A 24,245-nucleotide genomic window follows, 5' to 3' on the forward strand; every position below is an offset into this window, starting at 1 on the left:
AGAGGATAAAAGATGAGATCGGAACTCATCTAGTCGTTGGCATTCATCAGTGAATTTTGAGTTGTCTTCAGGTTTATCATGCAGCCTCCTAGACAGGCCATCCGCGTCAACGTTCTGTGTACCTGCACGGTATCTGATGTCAAAATTATAGGTGGACAACGCAGCTAGCCAACGATAGCTCGTTGCATCGAGTTTTGCCGTTGTTAAGAGGTAAGTTAACGGATTATTATCAGTAATGACAGTGAATGTGTTCCCATACAAATAGTCATGAAACTTATCTGTTATGGCCCACTTTAAGGCTAGAAACTCCAACTTGTGCGCAGGGTACCTAGTTTCACTAGAGCTTAAACCGCGACTTGCATAAGCGATTACCTGTGTGACACCGTTTTGCACTTGGTATAGCGCTGCACCGAGTCCGGTCGTACTAGCATCTGTGTGTACTAGATATGGGAGTTTTGCGTCAGCGTAGCCAAGAACTGGCGAAGTGGTAAGTTTTTCAATAATAGTTTGAAAGGACTTCTCACAGTCTTGGCTCCAACGATTCCCAAAGGGTTCTTTGGGGTTCAAGTACTTTGATCTACATGGTGGTGTTTTAAAGTTTTTCCGTTTGGGTGGATAACCAGCCGTGAGAGATGTTAGTGGCTTGACAATATTTGAGTAATCTTTAACGAAGCGTCGGTAATAACCGGTAAATCCTAAGAAAGATTGGAGTTCCTTCAAAGTCTGAGGCTTCGGCCATGTTTTGAGTGCTTCCACCTTATCTGGATCGGTTTTTATGCCATCTCGAGATACTATATGTCCAAGATAACGCACAGATGTCTGGAAAAAACGACACTTATCTGGTGATAGCTTGAGTCCGTATTCTCTAAGCCGTTCAAGAACGTGAGAAAGTCTGGTTTCGTGTTCTTCCAAGGAGTTGGAAAAGACGATCAAGTCGTCTAGGAAAACTAACACTTCCTTCAGATTAATGTCCTTCATACACTTTTCCATAACCCGTTGGAAAGTGCTTGGAGCATTTTTTATTCCTTGTGGCATACGGTTAAATTCATAAAACCCAAACGGGCAAACAAAAGCAGTTTTAGGTTTATCCTTTTCACACATCTCTATTTGATAGTAACCTGACTTGAGGTCCATCACAGAAAACCACTGTGATCCAGCGAGAGCAGAAAAGGACTCCTCCAAGTTAGGCAGGGCATATGCGTCGCGAATGGTTTGCAGATTAAGCTTTCTATAGTCTATACATAGACGTACCTCACCATTCTTTTTCCGAACTACCACTATTGGTGAGGCAAATGGAGACTCCGACTCTCTTATTATACCGGTTTCCAAGAGGGCTTCCAAATGTTTTCTCACGGCTTCATAATCATGTGGATGGATCGGCCGAGATTTTTGTTTGAATGGGGTCTCGTCTTTTAAGTTGATGTGATGTCTTATCTGTTGTGTATGACCAAAATCAAGATCGTGGTGCGAAAACACATCGGAGTAAGTGTTAAGTTTGTTGGTGATCCTCCCTTTCCATTCTTCGGACAAGGGCGAAGTACCGAAGTCAAAACTGAGAGGAGGGTTTGAAGGTGAAGTCTGTTGCTGCGAACTACACGCCGCAAGTACTTTCTGATCACTTTTGTCAGGTTCTGGATATGGCATAACACGATCGGCTTTAACTAACTCAGCGATCACACAGTTAGTGGGTAATGTGATGTCATGGTTAGTTTCGTTTCTTAGTACAACAGGTACTTTGTATGGACCATGTGAAGGTAAGGAAATGAGGCAACAGTCTACAATTATACCCCCTGGTAGAGAACCATTGGTGGGTTGTTCAATGAGTGCATAAGGCTCATGCTTGTTTTGGCTGGGTTGCATAAACCCTTCTAGTAACAGTTTTTTATTTGCAGGGAGAACTTCTTGGGTTCTCCCTCGAAGCTTCACCACACCAACTCGTCCATCTTTGCTTTGTTTTTTTCAGACTGCTAAGGCTTTTAGCACGTGTTGGTACCCATAAGAGAGTGCCTTGGAATCAGGTAAGTTATTGGCAGACAATTGCTCATACAAAGGATCGAGTGTGTTTGTGCCAATGAGTAGTGGTGTATCAGAGTTTGAGCTTATATCCGGAACCACTAACGCAAGGGTAGGTAACTCAAGTCCAGACTGATCGAGCTCTTTTGGAAATGTGACACTTATCTCTATGTATCCTAAATAAGGAACTGCTTGACCGTTTGCGCCCTCGACTTCTAACAGATTACTGATGGGTTTAATTGAGAGGTCAGGTAAGTGTTCTTGGTAAAAAGAATTGGCAATGGTGGTTACCTGGGACCCTGAATCCAGTAAACAATTACATTCAACACTGTTAACTGAGACTGTAGCTGTGCATCGCCCACCCACTAATCTTTTGGGAAGTTTTGGCACTGAATGAGCATGAACTGGCTTGCAAAAAAGTCTCTCTGTCCTTTCCTTAGAGGGACTTGGTTCTACTTTAGCACCTATCTGTCCCACGATAGGAGCTTCTACCGGTTTAAAGGAGGAGACTGAGCAATTGGCTTTGACATCTCCCACTCGCGCTGCTTCTGTCTAAGAGCAAGTCTTTTAGTTGCAACTAGTGCTGGATTTGGCTCGTTGCTACAGCTAGAAGCTATGTGCCCATCTTCTCCGCACTTAAAACAGTATCCAGGCTTTGGTCTGGGCACCACTGCTGTTATCTGCTGAATCTGTTTGGGCTCATCTGGAATTTTAGTCCCCACACGGGGTTTTGACTCTTTTTGAGTTTTCTTTGCCTTTTTATCTGTGTTGTTAACCTTAAGCTGTGCAATTTGGCTCCTGAGCTCAGCGATTTGTTTGCGTAAGTCATCACAGTTATCATCTATTTCCAGTTCACAAGTGTTTTTACTCTGAGAGCATGTTGTTTGCACATTTGAATACACTCTAGTTCGTTGTGCCCCTAAGTGTTGTTTCATGCGTGCTGCTTTAGTAGCCTGTTTGTCTTCTTCAGTGCGCAGTTTGAGGAGAAGTGCTGTAAAATGAGGCGGGTTGTCTTTCTTTTGTTCGAGTTGCAGGTTTGAAATCAGCGAGCTGTCCCAACAGCCTCTGCAAAACTGCTTGAGCAGCTGCTGGTCGGCGTCACTGGAGGAAATTCCATTCCTCTGAATAACTAGGTTTAACAAGGTGTATAACCTCTGAAAGTAATCGGAAGGTTTTTCACCACTGTCCTGGTTTGTGTTTAAGAAGCGAGCAAAGAGCTCGTCGCCGTCTTCGACAGCTGCGTAAGCTGAATCGAGATGTTCAAGGTACGTTTCCGGGTCGGATTTTGGACTAAGAGCTTTAACGATGCTCGCTGCTGGGGCTGACAGACTCTCCACGATTCTTCGTACAATTTGGGACTTGGTGAGTGAAGGATCATTTATGCATAACACTACACTACTACGCCAAGTATCATAGTCAGTTTCAAAAGAAGGGTGTGGAACTCGCCCTGAGAACGGTTTTAGTCTGTATTGTGAAGTAGGCGGAGGGATAACCTCACTGCTTTTAACAATGTGTTCCACAATAACTCGCTGAACCTCAGGTGTGTTTAAAAGATTTGGTGGAATGCAAGGGTTTTGTTTTCCAGTCTCTGTAGGTGGACAATTGTCCTTTGAGTTGTTCATATAGTTAACTTCTGGTGTTAAAGGCAGGGAATATGTAACTTGGTCACTATGGAGCATTGGCTCTGGTTCAGTGACTGGTTCAGATGCATGGGTATCCCTTCCTAAAGATTCCCCAATTTTTGCCAGTTCCTCCATTAGAAGGTCTTTAAATGATTGATTGCTACGCGCAGCTATGTCCCTGAGCTCTGACAGATAGGCATCAGTGGCAGATGTGCTAGTTTCTAGACTGTACGCGCTGGCTAGGTCTTGAATATGAAAGAAAACATCTGGGTTCCTAGTACAAGGTTTGTCATAGGGTAAACATTGTTTCTTTAATTCCTTAACAGTGGCTTCATGTTGAAACTCCACAATAATCTGATCACAGTTTGGTAACTTAATGCGCCTGTTAACTGGTCCGAATCCTTCCATAAACCCAAAGACTTCGTTATCAAGGTCTGTATCAGTTAACCCACTGATTAAAACAGCATTTGAAACTTTGACCTTTTCTGTTTTCACAACTTCCATTTTAAAACACTCAAAAGTACCAATAATGCCAAAATGGCAAACCACTGTGACCTCCAGGCACTCTTATGATGTCAGTCAATGGTTAGCTAAGGTAACAACTCTACAATTCTCCTGGCTGGCTCGCCAAGTTTTATGTAACCGGATTACAGGATACAATAAGATAATTAAAAGAAAAAATAAACAAATGGGCCAATAATTAGGTTCGGGGAGAATTGGAGGTTGTTTAAGAATGACTGGAGTCACGGGTATAGCATGAAACGGTTTATATACTAAATTTTAATAATAATGGGAAATATAACACATAAAGATAACACACAAAAACAGATGAAAACAATCGACAATAGTAAAATGCTCGGTATGAGATTTGATCATATGAGTCACAAGTCAGCCGGCGTCAAGTCAAATCCCCACGCTTGGGGTGAAAGTCAGAGTCCGGTGGTGCGATTTTTTCCTACCGCACCGTTGAGATTGTTCACAGAAGAGAGCAGTCTGCTCTTCAGTTACTTGAGATGTCCTGGTTCGTTCAGTGGTTAAGGCTCGCCATCTCCCTCGTCAGGAAGAAATCCAGTTCTCGTTCCAAGTGAGTGATCATAGGAGTCGGGATCAAACCCAAGGAAAAAAAAAAACCCAGCCTGTAAACAACAGGACTGTTAGCGAGTTGGCATCGACCCTTCTCGTCACATCACAGCATAAAGTCTTACAGACTTAAACAAATGCTTCACTCTATTGGCATAGCCAATCATGTTTGGGTTCACAGTTCAACTAACATAACATCAATTTGATTGTCTATTAAAATAATTCTCAGTAGCTCTGGAAATATAATTACATATGACAACAATTGTTCAGCTCAATAGGCTCAGTTAGATTCTATTACTCTACACTATTCAACAAGAAATACATTCATGACAACAAGGATACATTTAGTTGTGTTTCTATACAGCATTGTGACACCTTGTATATCTGTAACACAATAAATAAATAAATAAATAAATAAATAAATAAATAAAATGTTCTATAACAAAATTCAACAAAATATAAATTCTGGTCCTTTGGTCCACCTTTGTAAAATAATTCCTCCCTAATCAGTTAGCTTTTATTTATTTTTATTTATCTATTTTTTTTTATTATTAAATGTTTGGTTAAGGGACGCATTGCTAATTCTATGGCGTTAGCTATAACGCCCCTGAGGACCTTGTACATCTAGGCCGTACCACCATTAACTGGCGGTTTGAGCCGTTAACTCCTGGGAATCCCATATGCCCTACCGCCGTTAACTGGCGGTTTGAGCCGTTAACTCCTATATGCCCTACCACCGTTAACTGGTAGTTTGAGATGTTAACTCCTGGGATCTAACGTCTAGCAGCCCACTGCTGTCACCTCGGTTGCTGTAATTAGCTTTTTGAATTTAATAATTTACTGAATTTAATCTCATTCACTCACCAACGCGCTCCAACGGTTCCCTCCTACAGAGGATTGGTTCACTCTGTCGTCTCCACACAAATCTATAAGAATGGAATTAATTTGATAAGCTATTTAAGTTTCCTTTTTTTTTTAAGTTGCATCGTTAGCTTTTTCTCTTCTTTTTTCTTTACTCACCGCGTTGGTTCCAAGTTCCTAGCTCTTATTAGAAGGAGTCAAGTCCGCCTCTCCCTCTATCTATGCGGCATCCAAATCAGGGTTCTTCACGGCCTCGACCGTTGTTTTTTTCTCTCTCTCTCTCTCTCTCTAACCGCTCAGTCTTTGCTTTCTGTATCTGCGTGCTGCACAGCCGTTTGTCTCTCCTCTCGCTCAGCTGCGTCGCACGGTTTTATTTCGCGGAGGCGGGACTTATTTCTCTCAGCCAATGAAATTTCAGATTCCCACCTGGACCAATAGTATACAGCTTTCCTCTTCTGTTTCTGTTAGGGATGTTCAAGATTCTTGTTTTAACCGATGTTTAATATTAAACTCGTTATTTTAGTTATTCACCCTTCCAATAATTCATTATGAAATTATCTATTAGTTAATTAGATATCTATTAATTAGTATTGTTAATTTCCTTAATTTATATTTTATATTTTATCTAAATTGAGGATGGATCATATTAGTAAGCCAATTAGTTAATACCTCATTAAGGTTCTAGCTTCTGGGTTACACATTTGTTTTATTATCTCCACAGTATTTTTATAGCTAAACTGTTAGAGCGTTGTTAAGAGGCGTGAAAAATTCTTTTGAGCTAATTTGTTTTATAAATTTGCTATAGCAGCTTCAAAGGAAGATGGATTTCACCCTTTTGATGTTTAAACATTTTATTTTTGCACATATACAGTGACGCATACAGTCATGAGTTTGCATCAAAATAGAATTAACAGCCTACACCTTTGGTTATTAATGTAATACATAAGGCACAGGGAGCATTTTGTAATGTAACGAACAAAACAATGAAGGTACCCCATTGAATTGGTTTACAGGTGCTGGTCATCTTCTGTCTCACTAATAATCTATTGATTGCATGAGGAAGCTACATTTCTTAGAAATATTCAACGTTTACATGAGCAGCGTGAGGATTTCTAAGCTAAGTTACAGGCATGTCTTCTTTTTTTATGCAGCAAGTCTTGATTATGTTCCTTAATCTATGGCATCATATCTACCATCAGCCCTACTACTAAAAAAATAAGCCGTAGAATTTTTATTACATTAAAACAAACTCATCAGAAGGTAAAAACAAACAGATTTATGTTAAGCAAAAAGAGGTCTGAGGCACTCGGGAGATAGAAATTTAAAAAGCCTTTAATGATGCATGGCTTAAATGGTTAAAACTTTCTGCCGACGCGTTTCAGCCCACAGGGCCTTCGTCAGGGCTCAAAATGTTTGTAGGTCCTCTCACTTCCTTATAAAGAAGATCAATCAGCGACACCTGCTGAAGTTGGGCAGGTAGACAGCATCATGATTCCGTCTGGGATTAATAAAGTATCTTTGAATTGAATTGAATGACCAGTATCGCACAAAAAAAACTCTTTTACATTCTGAAAAATCCTATTATAAGGAGAAATACTCACAAATGTTAAATTACCTCTGAGAATTGAGAAAAAGGAAAAGTAGACCACAAATTAAATAATTACAAACCAACAAGAATAAACAAATAAATACAAAAAACTGGGATTTACTAAAAAGCAACAGTACTCTTAGGGAAGCTCTCCCAGATACTCCGTCTATCAGCTTCAGACGAACTCCAACGTTAAATGAAGCTTGTTCAACGTCACCTTCCTCTACAGCAACAAAAAACTTGGCTCTCAACTCGAAAAGGTAACCATAAATGTGGAAACTGTTCATTGTGACAACATGACTAATACTAATTGTTTGCTGATATTTTCTCAGGACACACCTTTTACACTGATTCATTCATCAATTGCAATACTTCATTTGTGGTCTACAGACTAGAATGCCCATGTGGTTGCTTCTATATTGGGAGAACTAAACACAAGTTAAAAGTAAGACTTGCAGAACACAAACAAGCAATCAGATCTGGAAATCCTCTAATCTCCTTAATGGAGAAATGGATTTTGCTCCTTTTTGGTAATTCTATTATTTGTAATTCCATGTTTTCTTACTATATTTGTACCATTTGTCTTTAAGTTTGTATTTACTTACTTTTCCTTTTTCTTAATTCTCAGAGTTGATTTAACATTTGTGAGTTTTTCTCGTTATTTTAAGATTTTTCAGAATGTAAAAGTTGTTTTGTGCAACACTGGTCATCCAATCATGATGCTGTCTACCTGCCCAACTTCAGCAGGTGTCACTGACTGGCCTTCTTTTCAAGGAAGTGAGAGGACCTACAAACATTTGAGTCCTGACGAAGGCCCTGTGGGCTGAAACGCGTCGGCAACATTTTTTTTAACCATTTAAGCCATGCATCATTAAAGGCTTTTTAACCTTCTATCTGCTGAGTGCCTCAGACCTCTTTTTGCTTAACATTCATATGTATCCCTTGGCTGAAGAGCACCAGATAATTTTTTACACCCCTGCAGCACTTCCAGCATTTTTCCTGTTTTTATAACAAACAGATTTAATCTGCTTTGAATCAAATAATGCAGTGGGTGTTGGAACACTTTCCTGAGTGCAAAGATCCACGAGGATCCAGACAGCGAGGAGAACAAATCACAGGGAAGTGCTTTCAGTAAACAAAGTGTGAAATGACCAGAAACGATTTCATGTCAAAGCGGCACCATTAGATGGCTTAGCATTAAAATACACGAAAGTGACCTTTTTATAAAGAAATATTGTTAAAGTAGTGCGTGAAAGGGAGATTTAAAGAACAAAAGGAGATAGATGGAGTTTGACAGCTTGTTAAAAATGAACAAGTGTGACTGTGAGTGCAGCATTGTGCACAAACTGTTGCAGTGATGCTGTTTGACCAGCAGAGAGAAGCACCTGATCGATGCAGCTCTACGGTAGAGCTGCTCTAGCTCGGTCTTGTTGAAGGTTTGCTCAGCCTGGGAGTGACGCATCAGCTGTCAGCATGTCGCTAACAGCATGAAAACTTGGTTTAAAAAATACAGTGCTTGGATACAAAATACTGGCACTAAGCAAATCTCCATCCAACATGTTGCTTATTGTGGTTTGGAGGGAGGGCTGACAGCGAAAAAGTTACAGTTGTAAACATTCTGCCTTGCTCCTATTTTCATCCAACAACTCAGGAGTGAAACACTTTTATAAAATCTGAACAGTAACGTTTTCTTTTTGTTATCTAACTGCATTGGTCTTGATTTGCATTCCCTGCACCACAGTGACCTTCTGTCACTGCTCCCATCCAGCATCTTATTGCTTTAAACGCACCTAAAAGGAGCAAAAAGATAGTCTGAGGCCTGTTTGTTATTCAGTCATGTCCTTCAAAGTGACACCTTCCGTATCTTAGTCTTTCTTTTCCACATAAATACAGAAAAAACACATTTTATAGTGTTCAGAGCTTCAAAAGCAAAGTAGGCAGGTAAAACAAAAGGCACATTCTGCTCACCCTTAAAGGGGAAAAACAAGGTGCATCCCTTCGTCGTTAGGACCTGGAAACACGTGTCGTTTCTCATCACTAAATTGAATAAAGCCAGAGATCCGGCTTGAATTAGCTCATATGCACTTGGCCTCTGGATGCCCTCTTCTCAGCTCTGGACAGGAAGTTCAATCCAGCATCTTTTAAGATTTAACATGGGTGTAGATTACAATTTAGCAGGAAAGACTTTTTTTCCCAAAACATTTCAACACTCAAGGCAGCTGGTTTATCTGTTGTATACCATTACAAGAAGATATGACACAAAAAAAAAAATCTGGGCATGAATTCCCCAGGAAAACTTTGGAAAACATTGTTGGGCCTGCAGATGTGAAGCTGCAAACAAATGTGGTGCATAATCTGAAGCTGCACGCTCTCATTAAACACTCATTAAAGCACCAGTTGGCCATGCTATGAGCTTAGTTTTCCATTTAGCCTTGGTCAGCTGACTCCTGAGAAACATGTTCTAGATTTCTAGCTCTGTCATCTGCTTTTCTTTGGCTTGAAGGTGCGGTGGACGAAATAAGGGTCCAAAATATCTATGAAGAGTAGGATGTTAAACAACAGGGTGTTGTATTGCTTTGCTGAGTTGTGAATGGTTGCAAAATGTAGCTTGTTGGCTTTTTGTTTCCAGGAAGCATTTGTCAGCTCTTACGTTATTATTATTATTTTTTGCTTATTTAAAAGTTTAACACTCTGTAATACTGCCAGTTGGGCTGTCCAGCAGCCGCAGTATTTATTTTTTTGTGTGTGCATAAAAAAAAGCATCATGGCAGTCATGTGAGAGGAAGTGGTCCAGAGACGCAATCCAAGACAAATATTCCATTTGATTGTCCAAATATTCTTTTGTTGCTGGTCACCAATGGCAGGAATGAGGTTGGAAAATTTTGGTGTCACATTTGATCATTGTGCAAAATGCAAGCAAGTTTATTTATTTTTCCTTTCCTTTGGAGACAAATCCTGGTGTGAACGAAACACAAGATGAGCTCTCCGCTGTGGCAGCAGATGCCTACCTGCTCTGCAGCGAACAACTGCTGCACTGGCCTGGATTCATTTCAACGCATCAGATGGATGGAAATGAAAAATAAATTTCATCCACAATCCAGAGTTTGAACATATGAACTAAGGAGGTCCCTACAGTATAGACATGGTTTCGGGTTGGTGCAGATGTGGTTGTGAGTGTGGAACTGGTCCTCCAAGTCCACCCAGTGCTTCCATTTTATGTTCTCTCGCAGAAGATCCTTGGGGGCCTCCCTTGGCCAGAATCACCATGGTGTCTCCTGAAAGGCTAGCAAACTCGAATGCAAACGTCCCGTAAAAGAGCATGATGATGACACAGAACACCCATTCGAAGATAGCCGAGGCGTGCTGCAGGGCAAAGCTCTCCTGACAGAAGAACACGCCACCTGAAAACACGGTTATGGAAAGAAACAAGAAAACAGCATGGGAGCTTAAACTTCCCAGGTACCTGTTGATATCTATTCATGATTAATAGGCTTCTAAAGACATTTGTCGGCATCTCTGAATGTGGATAAAGCACACTGAAGAGGATACTGAGCACCAAGGCTACGAAGGCCAGGAGGGTCACGCAGAGCCGGAGGTGAGCCAAGTAATACTCCCCTTGGGTCTTGGCCAGTCGGTAGGTCAGCGCCGACTGGAGGCACACAAACAGAATGCCGGTGGGGAAGGTGACGCCCGCTCCGACATAGTGGAGAATTTTGGCGTTATCCACCTGTCAGGTGTGGAGGAGATCGAGACAAATAGAACCATCAGAATCATTTATTAGAAGGGACATAGTTGGACATTTTTCTCAAGTTATAGTAGTTCTATGGTCAATAAAAAATGTTTATGAAGTTCTTTGCACTAAATCCCTTTCTCATGAAGCGATTTCAGATATTTCATCCTTGGCAGTTTCTGTACCTTCAAGAATGAGTCATTTCAGGGCTTTGTCACTTCAAGAAACCATGCTGTTGCTGGCCACACCAACCCATACCCCGCTCGGGCTGCTATTAGCTGCGAAGCTCCAATATCCGGGAGGGGCTCGGAGTAGAGCCACTGCTCCTTTAGCAGCAGTTCCCTCTTGCTCATGAAAGGTGGTTCTATGCTAATTTCCCCATTTGTGACATCTTAACTGGGGATCGTTTGAAACAGCGTTTTTTTAGGCACACATATCCAAAAACCAAACACTGACAGAAATTTTGATTAACAGGTTTTTTTTCACATTTGTAGTGTTCATAGAGGCATTAGAGACCCACATGACAACACAAAAGTATGCAGACGGTGATTTTTACAACATTTGTCTCTTTTAAAGAGCAAGTCACCCCCTCTGCCAGAGTCTTTCTCCACTCACACTGTCTGTTAGAAAAATATGCTAAAAGGCAGCGTTGCCTGGAAGACCGAGGGGGCGGCACTTTGGCTGTGACAATGACAGCACATCTGTTTGAAGAAAACAGTTGCTAACAAACACACTTTTAGATGCTCATTTATACACTTTTTCAGCAAAACAATAATTGATTTGAGGCAACTTGCTCTTTAATCTGCATTGAGTTTTCGTATCGAATCATTCTGAGTTGTGCTCAAAATTTGTCCTTTCCCCTTCTGATCAAAAGAGCAATAAAACAATACAGAAAAGAGTGGCTAAGGAGCATGTGACCACACACACACACACACACACACACACACACACACACACACACACACACACACACACACACACACACACACACAGACCTCAGAGCAGATAAGAGATGCAATGGAGCATAAACCAGCATTTAAACCCCCCACTAATTTCAGAACATAAGAAAACCATTTCTTGACTGGTGCCTAAAGATTAAAGGATATTTGAAGTAACCGCGTCCCTCAGCTCCACATAAAGAAATTCCCTGGGATCATTAGTGCAGTAGACTAGATGCTATGCCCTGGCTATTGTGCATTCTGAACATTCCTGTGCAAAAGAGCAGAAGAAACAAAGTAACATGTGTAGATAACTCCTTATGAAAAGCACCGATTAACTTTGGTAACTCCCAAAAGGATGAGAATAAATCACACATTATATAAATAATTAATCCATCCATCCATCCATCCATTTTCATCCGCTTATCCGGAGTCGGGTCGCGGGGGCAGTAGCCTAAGGCGAGAGGCCCAGACTTCCCTCTCCCCAGCCACTTGGGCCAGCTCCTCCGGGGGAATCCCAAGGCATTCCCTGGCCAGGTGAGAGACATAGTCCCTCCACCGTGTCCTGGGTCTACCTTTAGGTCTCCTCCCGGTTGGACGTGCTTGGAAAACCTCACCAGGGAGGCGTCCAGGAGGCATCCTGACCAGATGCCAGAGCCACCTCAACTGGCTCCTCTCGATGTGGAGGAGCAGCGGGTCTACTCCGAGCTCTTCCCGAATGACCGAGCTTCTCACCCCATCTCTAAGGGAGAGCCCAGCCACTCTTTGGAGAAAACTCATTTCGGCCGCTTGTATCCGCGATCTCGCTCTTTCAGTCACTACCCAAAGCTCATAACCATAGGTTAGGGTAGGAACGTAGATCGACCGGTAAATCAAGAGCTTCGCCTTCTGACTCAGCTCTCTCTTCACCACAACAGGCCAGTACAACGCCCGCATCACTGCAGAGGCAGCACCAATCTGCCTATCGATCTCACGCTCCAGTTTTCACTCACTCGTGAACAAGACCCGAGATACTTAAACTCCTCCACTTGGGGCAGGACCTTATCCCTGACCCGGAACAGGCATTCTACCCTTTTCCGAATTAAGACCATGGTCTCAGATTTAGAGGAGCTGATTCTAAATAAAGAATTATTTTCCTTATTTTTGCAATTAAGATGCCATGTGAATGTGCGTTTCTCAACTTTCTGCATGTTGTAGAGCTTTAAAAGCCACACAATGTACAGGTTTGCTGGTGTTCAGTAAAATAGTCAATGCATCATGAGGAAGATCGTGCTGCACGTGTTTAGAAGTATTGCTGGATTTTGTATCTGCATTTAAAGTGACACTAAAGAGTTTTTAACACTTCAAGCTAGTTTCTTTCTAATTGGTTTCAGCCTCTCCCTGGGCTGCCACCGTACCGTGGTGGAGGGGTTTGAGTGTTTCAATGATCCTAGGAGCTAAGTTGCCTGAGGCTTTCTGCTTCTGGTAGGGTCACCCATGGCAAACAGGTCCTTGGTGAGGGATCAGAAAAAGAGCAGCCTGAAGACCTCTTATGATGAATTATATAAATGGAAACCGTGTTCCCTCGCCCGGACGTGGGTCACCGGGGCCTCTCCTCTGGAGCCAGGCCTGGAGGTGGGGCACGTGGGAGAGCGCCTGGTGGCCGCGCTTTCACCCATGGAGCCTGGCCGGGGACAGCCTGAAGAGGAAACGTGGGTCCCCCTTCCCATGGGCTCACCACTCGTGGGAGGGGCCAAAGGGTCGGGTGCAGTGTGTGATGGGTGGTAGTCGAGGGCGGGGACCTTTGGTGGTCTGATCCTCGGCTACAGAAGCTGGCTCTTGGCATATGAAATGTCACCTCTCTGGTGGGGAAGGAGCCTGAGTTGGTGTGTGAGTTTGAGAGGTTCCGACTAGATGTAATCGGACTCACCTCAACGCATGGCTCTGGCTCTGGAACCAGTTTCCTTGAGAGGGGTTGGACTTTCTATCACTCTGGTTTTGCTCCCACTGAGAGGCGCTGAGCAGGGGTGGGCACACTAGTTGTCCCCCATCTTGGTGCCTGTACATTAGGGTTTACCCCAGTGAATGAGAGGGTAGCCTCTCTCCACCTACGTGTGGGGGGATGGGTTCTGACTGTGGTCTGTGCTTATGCACCAAACTACAGTTCAGACTACCCACCCTTTTTGGAGACCTTGGAGGGGGTGCTGGAAAGCACTCCTTCCGGTGACTCCTTCGTTCTGCTGGGGGACTTTAACGCTCACATGGGCAACGACAGGGAAACCTGGAGAGGTGTGGTTGGGAGGAACGGCCCCCCTGATCTGAATTCGAGAGGTGTTTTGTTATTGGACTTCTGTGCCAGTCATGGATTGTCCATAATGAACAGCATGTTCAGACATAATGGTGTCCATATGTGCTCTTGGCACCAGGATACCTTAGGTCGCAGGTCGATGATCGACTTTGTTGTTATTTCATCTGACTTGTGGCCGCATGTCTTGAACACTTGGGTGAAGAAAGGGGCAGAGCTGTAAACTGACCACTACCTGGTGGTGAGTTGGCTCAGATAGTGGGGGAGGATGCCGGTCAGACCAGGCAGGCCCAAACGTATCGCAAGAGTCTGCTGGGAACGTCTAGCAGAGTCTCCTGTCAGAAGGAGCTTCAATTCCCACCTCTGACAGAACTTCCAAAATGTTCTGGGGGAGGCGGGGGACATTGAGTCTGAATGGACCCTCTTCCGTGCCTCCATTGTTGAGGCGGCCGACCGGAGCTGTGGTCGCAGGATTGTCGGTGCCTGTTGTGGTGGCAACCCCCGAACCCACTGGTGGACACCGGCGGTTAGGGATGCTGTCAAGCTGAAGCAAGAGTCCTACCAGGACTTTTTGGCCTGTGGGACTCCAGAAGCAGCTGACAGGTACCTGCAGTCCAAGCGGAACGCAGCTCGGGTGGTCACCGAGGCAAAAACCAGGGCATGGGAGGAGTTCGGTGAGACCATGGAGCAAGACTTCCATACGGCTTCGAGGAGATTCTGGTCCACCATCCGGCGCCTCGGGGGTGAAAGCAGTGCGCTACCAACACTATCTATAGTGGGGACAGTGTGCTGCTGACCTCTACTCAGGATGCTGTGGATCGGTGGGCAGAATACTTCGAAGACCTCCTCATTCCCACCAACATGTCTTCCAGTGAGGAAGCAGAGTCTGGGGACTTTGGGTTGGCCTCTCAAATCTCTGGTGCTGAGGTCACTGAGGTGGTTAAAAAGCTCCTCTGTGGCAAGGCTTCGGGGGTGGATGAGATCTGCCCGGTGTTCCTTAAGGCTCTGGATGTTGTGGGGCTGTGTTGGCTGATGAGGCTCTGCAATATCGCGTGGACATTTGGGGCATCCCACTGGACTGGCAGACCGGGGTGGTGGTCCCCTTATTTAAAAAGGGGGACCACAGGGTGTGTTCCAACTACAGGGGGATCACACTTCTGAGCCTTCCTGGTAAGGTCTATTCAGGGGTTCTGGAGAGGAGGGTCTGTTGGATTATTGAACCTCAAATTCAGGAGGAGCAATGTGGTTTTCATCCTGGCCGTGGAACACTGGACCAGCTCTATACCCTTAGGGGGATCCTGGAGGGTGCGTGGGAATTTGCCCCACCAGTCTATGTGTGTTTTGTGGATTTGGAGAAGGCATTTGACCAGAGCCGGGAGACCTGGGGATGGACTGTCCAGTCTCTGGGGCAGAAGTTGCTGAGGTAGTCAAACAACTACACAGCGGCGGAGCCCCGGGGGGCGGATGAGGTTCGTCCTGGGTATCTCAAGGCTATGGATGTTGTAGGGCTGTCATGGTTGACACGTCTCTGCAACATCTGCAACATTACGTGGTCATCGGGGGCAGTTCCTGTGGAGTGGCAGACCGGGGTGGTGGTCCCCATCTTTAAAAAGGGTGACCTGAGGGTGTGTTCCAACTATAGGGGGATTACACTCCTCAGCCTCCCTGGAAGGGTCTACTCCAAGGTACTGGAGAGGAGGGTCCGATCAATAGTTGAATCTCAGATTGAGGAGGAGCAATGTGGTTTTCGTCCTGGCCGTGGAACTGTGGACCAGCTCTATACCCTTGCAAGGGTGATGGAGGGGGCATGGGAGTTTGCCCAACCAATCCACATGTGTTTTGTGGATTTGGAGAAGGCTTATGACCTTGTCCCCAGGGGCACCCTGTGGGGGACGCTCCAGGAGTATGGGGTGGGTGGCTTTCTGTTAAGGGCCATTCATTCCCTTTACCAGAGGAGCGTGAGTTTGGTCCGCATAGCCGGTAGTATGTCGGACCTGTTCCCGGTGAGGGTTGGACTCCACCAGGGCTGCCCTTTGTCACTGGTTCTGTTCATTACCTTTATGGACAGAATTTCTAGGCGCAGCCGTGGTGTGGTGTCTGTCAAGTTTGGTGGCAGGAGAATCTCATCTCTGCTTTTTGCGAATGATGTGGTCCTCCTAGCTTCATCCAGCTCTGAACTTCAGCTCTTGCTGGGTAGGTTCGCGGCCGAGTGTGAAGCGGCTGGGATGAGGATCAGCACCTCCAAATCTGAGACCATGGTTCTCGACCGGAAAAGGGTGGCTTGCCAACTCCGGGTTGGGGGAGAGGTCCTACCTCAAGTGGAGGAGTTTAAGTATCTCGGGGTCTTGTTCACGAGTGAGGGCAGGAGGGATCTGGAGATCGACAGGCGGATTGGTTTGGCATCTACAGTGATGCGGACGCTGAGCCGATCTGTTGTGGTGAAGAGGGAGCTGAGCCAGAAAGCCAGGCTCTCGATTTACCGGTCGATCGACATCCCAATCCTCACCTATGGTCATGAGCTTTGGGTAATGACCGAAAGAACGAGATTGCGGATACAAGCGGCCAAAAATGAGTTTCCTCCGTAGGGTAGCTGGGCTCAGCCTTAGAGATAGGATAAGGAGCTCGGACATTTGGGAGGGACTCGGAGTAGAACCGCTGCTCCTCTGGATCGAAAGGAGCCAGTTGAGGTGGTTTGGGCATCTGGTCAGGATGCCTCCTGGATGCCTCCCTGGGGAGGTGTTTCGGGCATATCCTGCCGGCAGGAGGCCCCCGGGTCGACCCAGGACACGTTGGAGAGGTTACATCTCCAATCTGGTCCGGGAACACCTTGGGGTCCTGCCGGAGGAGCTGGTGGAGACGGCCGGGGAGAGGACGGTCTGGAGCTCCCTAGTTGGGATGCTGCCCCTGCAACCCGAACCCGGATAAGCGGAGGAAGACGACGACGACATTTGACCGCGTCCCTCGGGGGGGCCTGCGGGGGTACTCCGGGAGTATGGGGTGCCAGGCCCTCTGATACGGGCTGTTTGGTCCCTGTATGACCGGTGTCAGAGTTTGGTCCGATTGCCGGCAGTAAGTCGGGCTCGTTCCCAGCGAGAGTTGGACTCTGCCAAGGCTGCCCTTTGTCACTGATTCTGTTTATAACCTTTATGGACAGGATTTCTAGGCGCAGCCAAGGTGTGGAGGGCATCCGTTTTGGTGGCCTGGGGATCAGGTCTCTGCTTTTTGCAGATGATGTGGTCCTGTTGGCTTCATCAGAACGTGATTCAGCTTTTGCTGGAGGGTTCGCAGCAGAGTGTGAAGCAGCTGGGATGAGAATCAGCTCCTCTAAATCTGAGACCATGATCTTGATTCGGAAAAGGGTAGAATGCCTTCTCCGGCTCAGGAATGAGGTCCTGCCCCAAGTGGAGGAGTTTAAGTATCTCAGGGTCTTGTTCACAAGTGAGGGAAAACTGGAGCATGAGATCGATAGGCGGATTGGTGCTGCCTCTGCAGTGATGCGGACGTTGTACCGGTCTGTCGTGGCGAAGAGAGAGCTGAGTCAGAAAGCGAAGCTCTCGATTTACTGGTCGATCTACATTCCTACCCGCTACCCTTGCCTATGGTCATGAGCTTTGGGTAGTGACCAAAAGAACGAGATCGTGAATACAAGTGGCCGAAATGAGTTTTCTCCGAAGAGTGGCTGGGCTCTCCCTTAGAGATGGGTGAGAAGCTCAGTCATTTGGGAGGGGCTCGGAGTAGACCCGCTGCTCCTCCACATCGAGAGGAGCCAGTTGAGGTGGCTCCGGCATCTGGTCAGGATGCCTCCTGGACGCCTCCCTGGTGAGGTTTTCTGGGTACGTCCAACCAGGAGGAGACCTAAAGGTAGACCCAGGACACGGTGGAGGGACTATGTCTCTCACCTGGCCAGGGAACGCCTTGGGATTCCCCCGGAGGAGCTGGCCCAAGTGGCTGGGGAGAGGGAGGTCTGGGCCTCTCGCCTTAGGCTACTGCCCCCGCGACCCGACTCCGGATAAGAAGATGAAAATGGATGGATGGATGGTTTCAGTGATTTTTGAGCCAGAAACTTGAGTAGCTTCACATTGGACAGCACTCTGTAGCCGTCTGCTGAACAGAAACGGTACTTTACAGCTTTGGTTGTCCAGGTAAGCACAACTGTGAGGTCTCCCCCTACTATATGGCTTTACTGTTAGCTGTTAGCTTATATAAAGGCTAGCAGCTAGCTTTTTCAGTTTGATGACTGTCAATCAAAAGCAAAAGATACATTTTGCTTATGTTGCTTATCTTTTGAGGTGAAGCAAAGAACTAAAACTAGAGTGAACATTGGAGCATCCTCGTTTGTTTCAAATCATCTAAAAAAGTAGCAAAGTCCCAGTTTTTTGTTTCTGAACTGCCAATAATCGCACATTCATAAAAACATGTCTATTCACCTAATTCCGCTTTGAACCATTAAGGGGAGAAGCGGGAAACTCATTAAGTGCTGCTTTCAGATCTATTTTTCTTAACTCTTGAAGCTCATAATGACTTAAAATATGATTCGATGACTAATGATCAACTTGAGAAATCAGCTGCTGCAGGCTGACGCTGATCAGCCTGCATAAATAAATACTAATGATGTTCTGAAAAGAAACATGTGCACAATGAGGACTTTTTAAAATAGTTCTTATGCATAATGAAATGTGAACCTGACTGGCTTTGTGCTGCAGTTACTACATGTTGAAAGGCTGGAACAATATTAAGGTGCGTGAGCATTTGCATATTGGAACAAGCCTTAACAATCAACTTTGTCATCTTCAGAAACAAATCTGAATGACATAAAGCTGAAATTCTTCTGGGATCAGTGCAAACACCTGCTAAAATCTGTGACTGAAAACCACACAAAATGATTTTTGTTTTGGGGAATTTTTATTTAAAGTGAAACTGATGTTATAAACTCTAAAAGTGATGATATGCTTTAAATCTCTTAATTTACTCAGGTTTTCTGTTGATCTGAAACACTTGTGACCCTAAAAAGAAACTTTTTCATGACTGGTCTCATTTTGTCGATGAACTCAATCTCAAAGATAGATGTCCAGTCCAGTCCTGTCCCTCTCCCTTTCCGAAGCTTTTCATCAGACTGACTGACGGTCATGGACCTCCGTGGGGCAGTAATGTGATTCCCTGTCGTCCATCTGTGTGCTTCTTTTCTCAAACTATCAGACTCCCTTACAGGAAAATCCCCGGTGGTCATGCTACAGATGTGCTGCCAAAGTCTTATATAACACGTGTGTCAACTCCAGCAGCCTGTGTCCGTGAGTTGGTTCTCTAATGTGTTCATTCACTTCCGTTCTGTTGGATTTTGTTTATATGGTTATTTTATGGTATTTGTTATGTTTTATTAAACTTCAGATTTGAGTGATTTATGAACGCTCCAAACAATGCCAGGTCTTTGCATCGCCTCTGGAGTTTTTCAAACTCTAGGAAAATGGAACCTGAGAATGAGAGGCAGGGACTGGGATGGCAATTGGTTGTCGAGGGGCCTCAGCCACACACCCAGTCTGCCCAGCTCCTCAAACTTGACGATTCATTTCCCCCTGGCTCTTCCCGTAAAGCCCTCCCAGTTCTGCAGCACTGAGGCGTCACAGGAGAAGCAAAAGAAAGGTAAAGACAGCCTGCTGCCACCTCTGCCTTACACATGCAAGTTGATTCATCTTGTCACAATTACACTGAGGTATAAACAGCATTGTGCTTAAGTATTGAGTCATCTTGTGTTTGTTTATGTTTTACTCTGGATGAGTCAAACATTCCTAAAATCTTGAATGCCCACCATCAAAAACAGTAAATGGCATTCCAGCACCAACAAGGTGATTAGGATCTAACGGCACAAACTACTTATAGACGATGGATGGATTTGTGTCAGAGCTTCAATTGATTTTATATATGTATATATATATATATATATATATATATATATATATATATAAAATTATATATGTATATATATATATATATATATATACCGTATATCCTCTAATATTGGCCTGTATTCAATTAACGGCCGGGTATCATATTTTGGCTGGTGTCAGAGTCAGAGGAGGTATTTTATTGTGGCCGGGTGGAATGTGGTAACAAGCAAGTACCACAGGGGGGGGGCGGTTGTGTCATCCATCTCACTTTTGATTTGACAGTGACAGACCGCGATTTGGCAGGTGCGGAGACGAAGAGGCGGCGAAAATTTGATATCAAGTTCAAAGAGAACGTGCTGATTATGCTGCAGAACACTGGGGAGCAGTAGGGGTTGTATGAACTAGTCGACTTCACTATAGTGACTTTTTATGCCTGTCATCGACTAGTCGCTGTCACATGATAATAACCGGCAAGATGCAGTCCTCGGAAGGGACAGCAGCTTGCTGTCAGCAGGTGACAAGCTCCTGCGCTCGGGGGGGCAACGCGCTGTGCCAGAGCGTCGGTACCGACACGCAATCGTTCATGTCGGCTCATTTCCTTTAATGTTTTCTGTCTTTTATTTGCGCCTGATGTGTTTCGCTGCTGTGGAGCGGGGCGCATCACCTTGTCCTCCGGTGACACACCGGTCACTGATGCGGCCGCCAAGCAGCGAGCACTCCGCTGTTTTTGCGGTCGGTAGATCTTTTAGAACTGCAGTTCAAAGGTAACTCATAAGGTGAAAATATATGAACCCAGGTAGCAGTTTTACTTTAGGATTGAGAGGAGATGCAGGAAGATAATAAACAGGCAGGACAGAAAAATAGTCAAATAAAAACAAGTTAGTTTTTGTACCTGGTGGTTGCAACAAACAGACACCATTGAAGGTAATCAGAAGTGTGGAACAGAAAATGAAATAATTATTTTAATGTTTAGAGCAGCAGTAACTCCGAGAGGCTGCAGGCGCATCAGTGAGTTTGCGGCCGCTGCGCAGGGGGAGGGCTGAAGCAGAAACTACCGTTGTTAAAAGAAATGTGTTTACAGTAACTTTGAAAATGTGGGCGCAATTTTAATTGTCAAAAACTCCAGCAAACCATTAGTTCATTTTGCTCAAATAGAAATTGAGGCCTGCCTCTAATTCTGGTCCTCCTTCCAAAAAAGGCCTGGAGCTTGATGAGCTTGAGTCAAATACAGGCCCGGGCCTGTATTAGAGGATTTACGGTATATATATGAATATATACATATATACATATTTATATATACATATACATTATATATATATATATATACAGTCAACAAAAATATAAATACAACACCTTTGTTTCTGCTCCGATTTTTCATTAGATGGACTTAAAGATCTAAAATTCATTCCAGATACACAATATTACCATTTCTCTCAAACATGGTTCACAAATCAGTCTAAATGTGTGATAGTGAGCACCTGTGCTTTGCTGAGTTAATCCATCCCACCTCACAGGTGTGCCACATCAAGATGCTGATCCGACATCATGAGTTGTGCACAGGTGTACCTTATACTGCCCACAATAAAAGGCCACCCTGGAATGTGCAGTTTTTTTTTTTGCTATATTGGGGGTCTGGGGACTCAGAACTGGTCAGTATCTGATGTGACCACCATTTGCCTCATGCACTGCAACACATCTTCTTCGCATAGAGTTTATCAGATTGTCAATTGTGGCATGTGGAATGTTGGTCCACTCCTCTTCAGTGGCTGTGTGAAGTTGTTGGATATTAGTGGGAACTGGTACATGCTGTCGTATATGCTGGTCAAGCACATCCCAAACATGCTCAATGAGTGACATGTCCGGTGAGTATGCTGGCCATGCAAGAACTGGGACATTTTCAGCTTCCAAGAATTGTGTACAGATCCTTGCAACATGGGGCTGTGCATTATCTTGCTGAAACATGAGGTGATGTTCATGGATGTACAGCACAACAATGGGCCTCAGGATCTCATCACGTTATCTCTGTGCATTCAAAATGCCATCAATAAAATGCACCTGTGTTCTTCGTCCATAACAGATGCCTGCCCATATCATAACCCCACCACCACCATGGGCCACTCGATCCACAACATTGACATCGGCAAAGCGCTCACCCACACAACACCACACACGCTGTCTGCTATCTGCCCTGAACAATGTAAACCGACATTCATCCGTGAAGAGAACACCTGTCCAACATGCCAGACTCCATCGAATGTGAGTATTTGCCCACTCATGTCTGTTACGGCGACGAGCTGGAGTCAGGTCAAGACCCCGATGAGGACAATGAGCATGCAGTTGAGCTTCCCTGAGACAGTTTCTGACAGTTTGTGCAGAAATTGTTTGGTTATGCAAACCAATTGTTTCAGCAGCTGTCTGAGTGGCTGGTCTCAGATGATCTTGGAGGTGAACCTGCTGGATGTGGAGGTCCTGGGCTGGTGTGGTTACACGTTGTCTGCGGTTGTGAGGCCAGTTGGATGTACTGCCATATTCTCTGAAACGCCTTTGGAGATGGCTTATGGTGGAGAAACGAACATACAATGCACAAGCAACAAATCTGGTTGATATTCCTGCTGTCAGCATGCCAATTGCACGCCTCCTCAATGCTTGTGGCATCTGTGACATTTTGCTGTGAGACAAAACTGCACATTCCAGGGTGGCCTTATATTGTGGGCAGTATAAGGTACACCTGTGCACTGCTCATGATGTCGGATCAGCATCTTGATGTGGCACACCTGTGAGGTGGGATGGACTATCTCAGCAAAGCAGAAGTGCTCACTATCACACATTTAGACTGATTTGTGAACAATATTTGAGAGAAATGGTATACATATACATATATATATGTATGTGTGTGTGTGTATACATATATGTATGTGTGTGTGTGTGTGTGTGTATATATATATATATATATATATATATATATATATATATATATACATACATATAAGACTTCACTTAGAAACCATTTTCTACTTATTGTTTCTGAGAATGATTGGTCGCTCGGAATTTAACAGATCTGCGCCACATTGTCACTTAATGCTAATGGACTTACCGTAAATCCTCTAATACAGGCCCGGGCCTGTATTTGACTCAAGCTCATCAAGCTCCAGGCCTTTATTGGAAGGAGGACCAGAATTAGAGGCAGGCCTCAATTTCTATTTGAGCAAAATGAACTAATGGTTCGCTAGAGTTTTTGACAATTAAAATTGCGCCCACATTCTCAAAGTTAAACACATTTCTTTTAACAACGGTAGTTTCTGCTTCAGCCCTCCCCCTGCGCAGCTGCCGCAAACTCACTGATGCGCCTGCAGCCTCTCGGAGTTCCTGCTGCTCTAAACATTAAAATAATTATTTCATTTTCTGTTCCTCACTTCTGATTACCTTCAATGGTGTCTGTTGCAACCACCAGGTACAAAAACTAACTTGTTTTTATTTGACTATTTTTCTGTCCTGCCTGTTTATTATCTTCCTGCATCTCCTCTCAATCCTAAAGTAAAACTGCTACCTGGATGGCTGGGAGCTTTCTACAGCTGAATGAAGATAAGACTGAGATCCTCATCTGTGCCCCAGACAAGCTGGTTCCCAAAGTCAGAGACTCTCTTGGTCAGCTTGCTTCCCACACCAAACCTTCCGTCAGGAATCTTGGCATGACCTTTGACCCAGCTCTCACCCTGGATTCTCATGTCAGTTCTCTTGTTCGCTCTTCCTTCTTCCATCTCAGGAACGTTGCTAAGCTGAGTCCCATTCTGTCCCGCTCTGAACTTGAGACAGTTCTCCACACCTTCATCTCCTCACGCTTAGACTACTGTAACTCTCTTTTCACGTGTCTGAGCAGAACCTCCCTGAACCGTCTACAGGTGGTTCAGAACGCCTGTGCTCGGCTTCTGACCAAGTCCTCCAAACACACCCACATCACCCCGCTTCTCCTCCAGCTTTACTGGCTGCCAGTCAACTTCAGGGTTCATTTCAAGATCCTGGTTCTGGTCTATAGGGCCTTACATGGACAAGCACCATCTTACATTGGTGATCTTCATAGTCCCTACACCCCCAGCAGGTCCCTGAGGTCCAGAGATCAAAGCCTACTGGTTGTGCAGCACCAGGCTAAAGACCAAAGGTGACAGATCATTTGCTGCTGTGGCCCCCAGACTCTGGAACTCTCTCTCCCTGAGCCTGAGATCAGTGGACTCAGTGAACTCCTTCAAAAA

The 24,245-nt window shown here is 44.8% G+C and overlaps 1 protein-coding gene across 1 annotated transcript in view; it reads right to left on the minus strand.

The window, feature by feature from the left end:
• Positions 1 to 10,148: 10,148 nt before the first annotated feature.
• zgc:154058 (Transmembrane protein 150A-like) overlaps positions 10,149 to 24,245 on the minus strand; it is a 28,206-nt gene continuing 14,109 nt past the window's right edge. Inside the window, exons 7-8 of the mRNA XM_015944389.3 lie at positions 10,714 to 10,891; positions 10,149 to 10,565 (exon numbers count right to left, since the gene is read on the minus strand). Of these exons, the coding sequence (XP_015799875.1) occupies positions 10,294 to 10,565; positions 10,714 to 10,891 (450 nt within the window). The 3' untranslated portion in view covers positions 10,149 to 10,293. The remainder of the gene's footprint in view (positions 10,566 to 10,713; positions 10,892 to 24,245) is intronic.

The sequence above is a fragment of the Nothobranchius furzeri genome, chromosome 12 (assembly GCF_043380555.1).
Source record: "Nothobranchius furzeri strain GRZ-AD chromosome 12, NfurGRZ-RIMD1, whole genome shotgun sequence".
Taxonomy (NCBI): domain Eukaryota; kingdom Metazoa; phylum Chordata; class Actinopteri; order Cyprinodontiformes; family Nothobranchiidae; genus Nothobranchius; species Nothobranchius furzeri.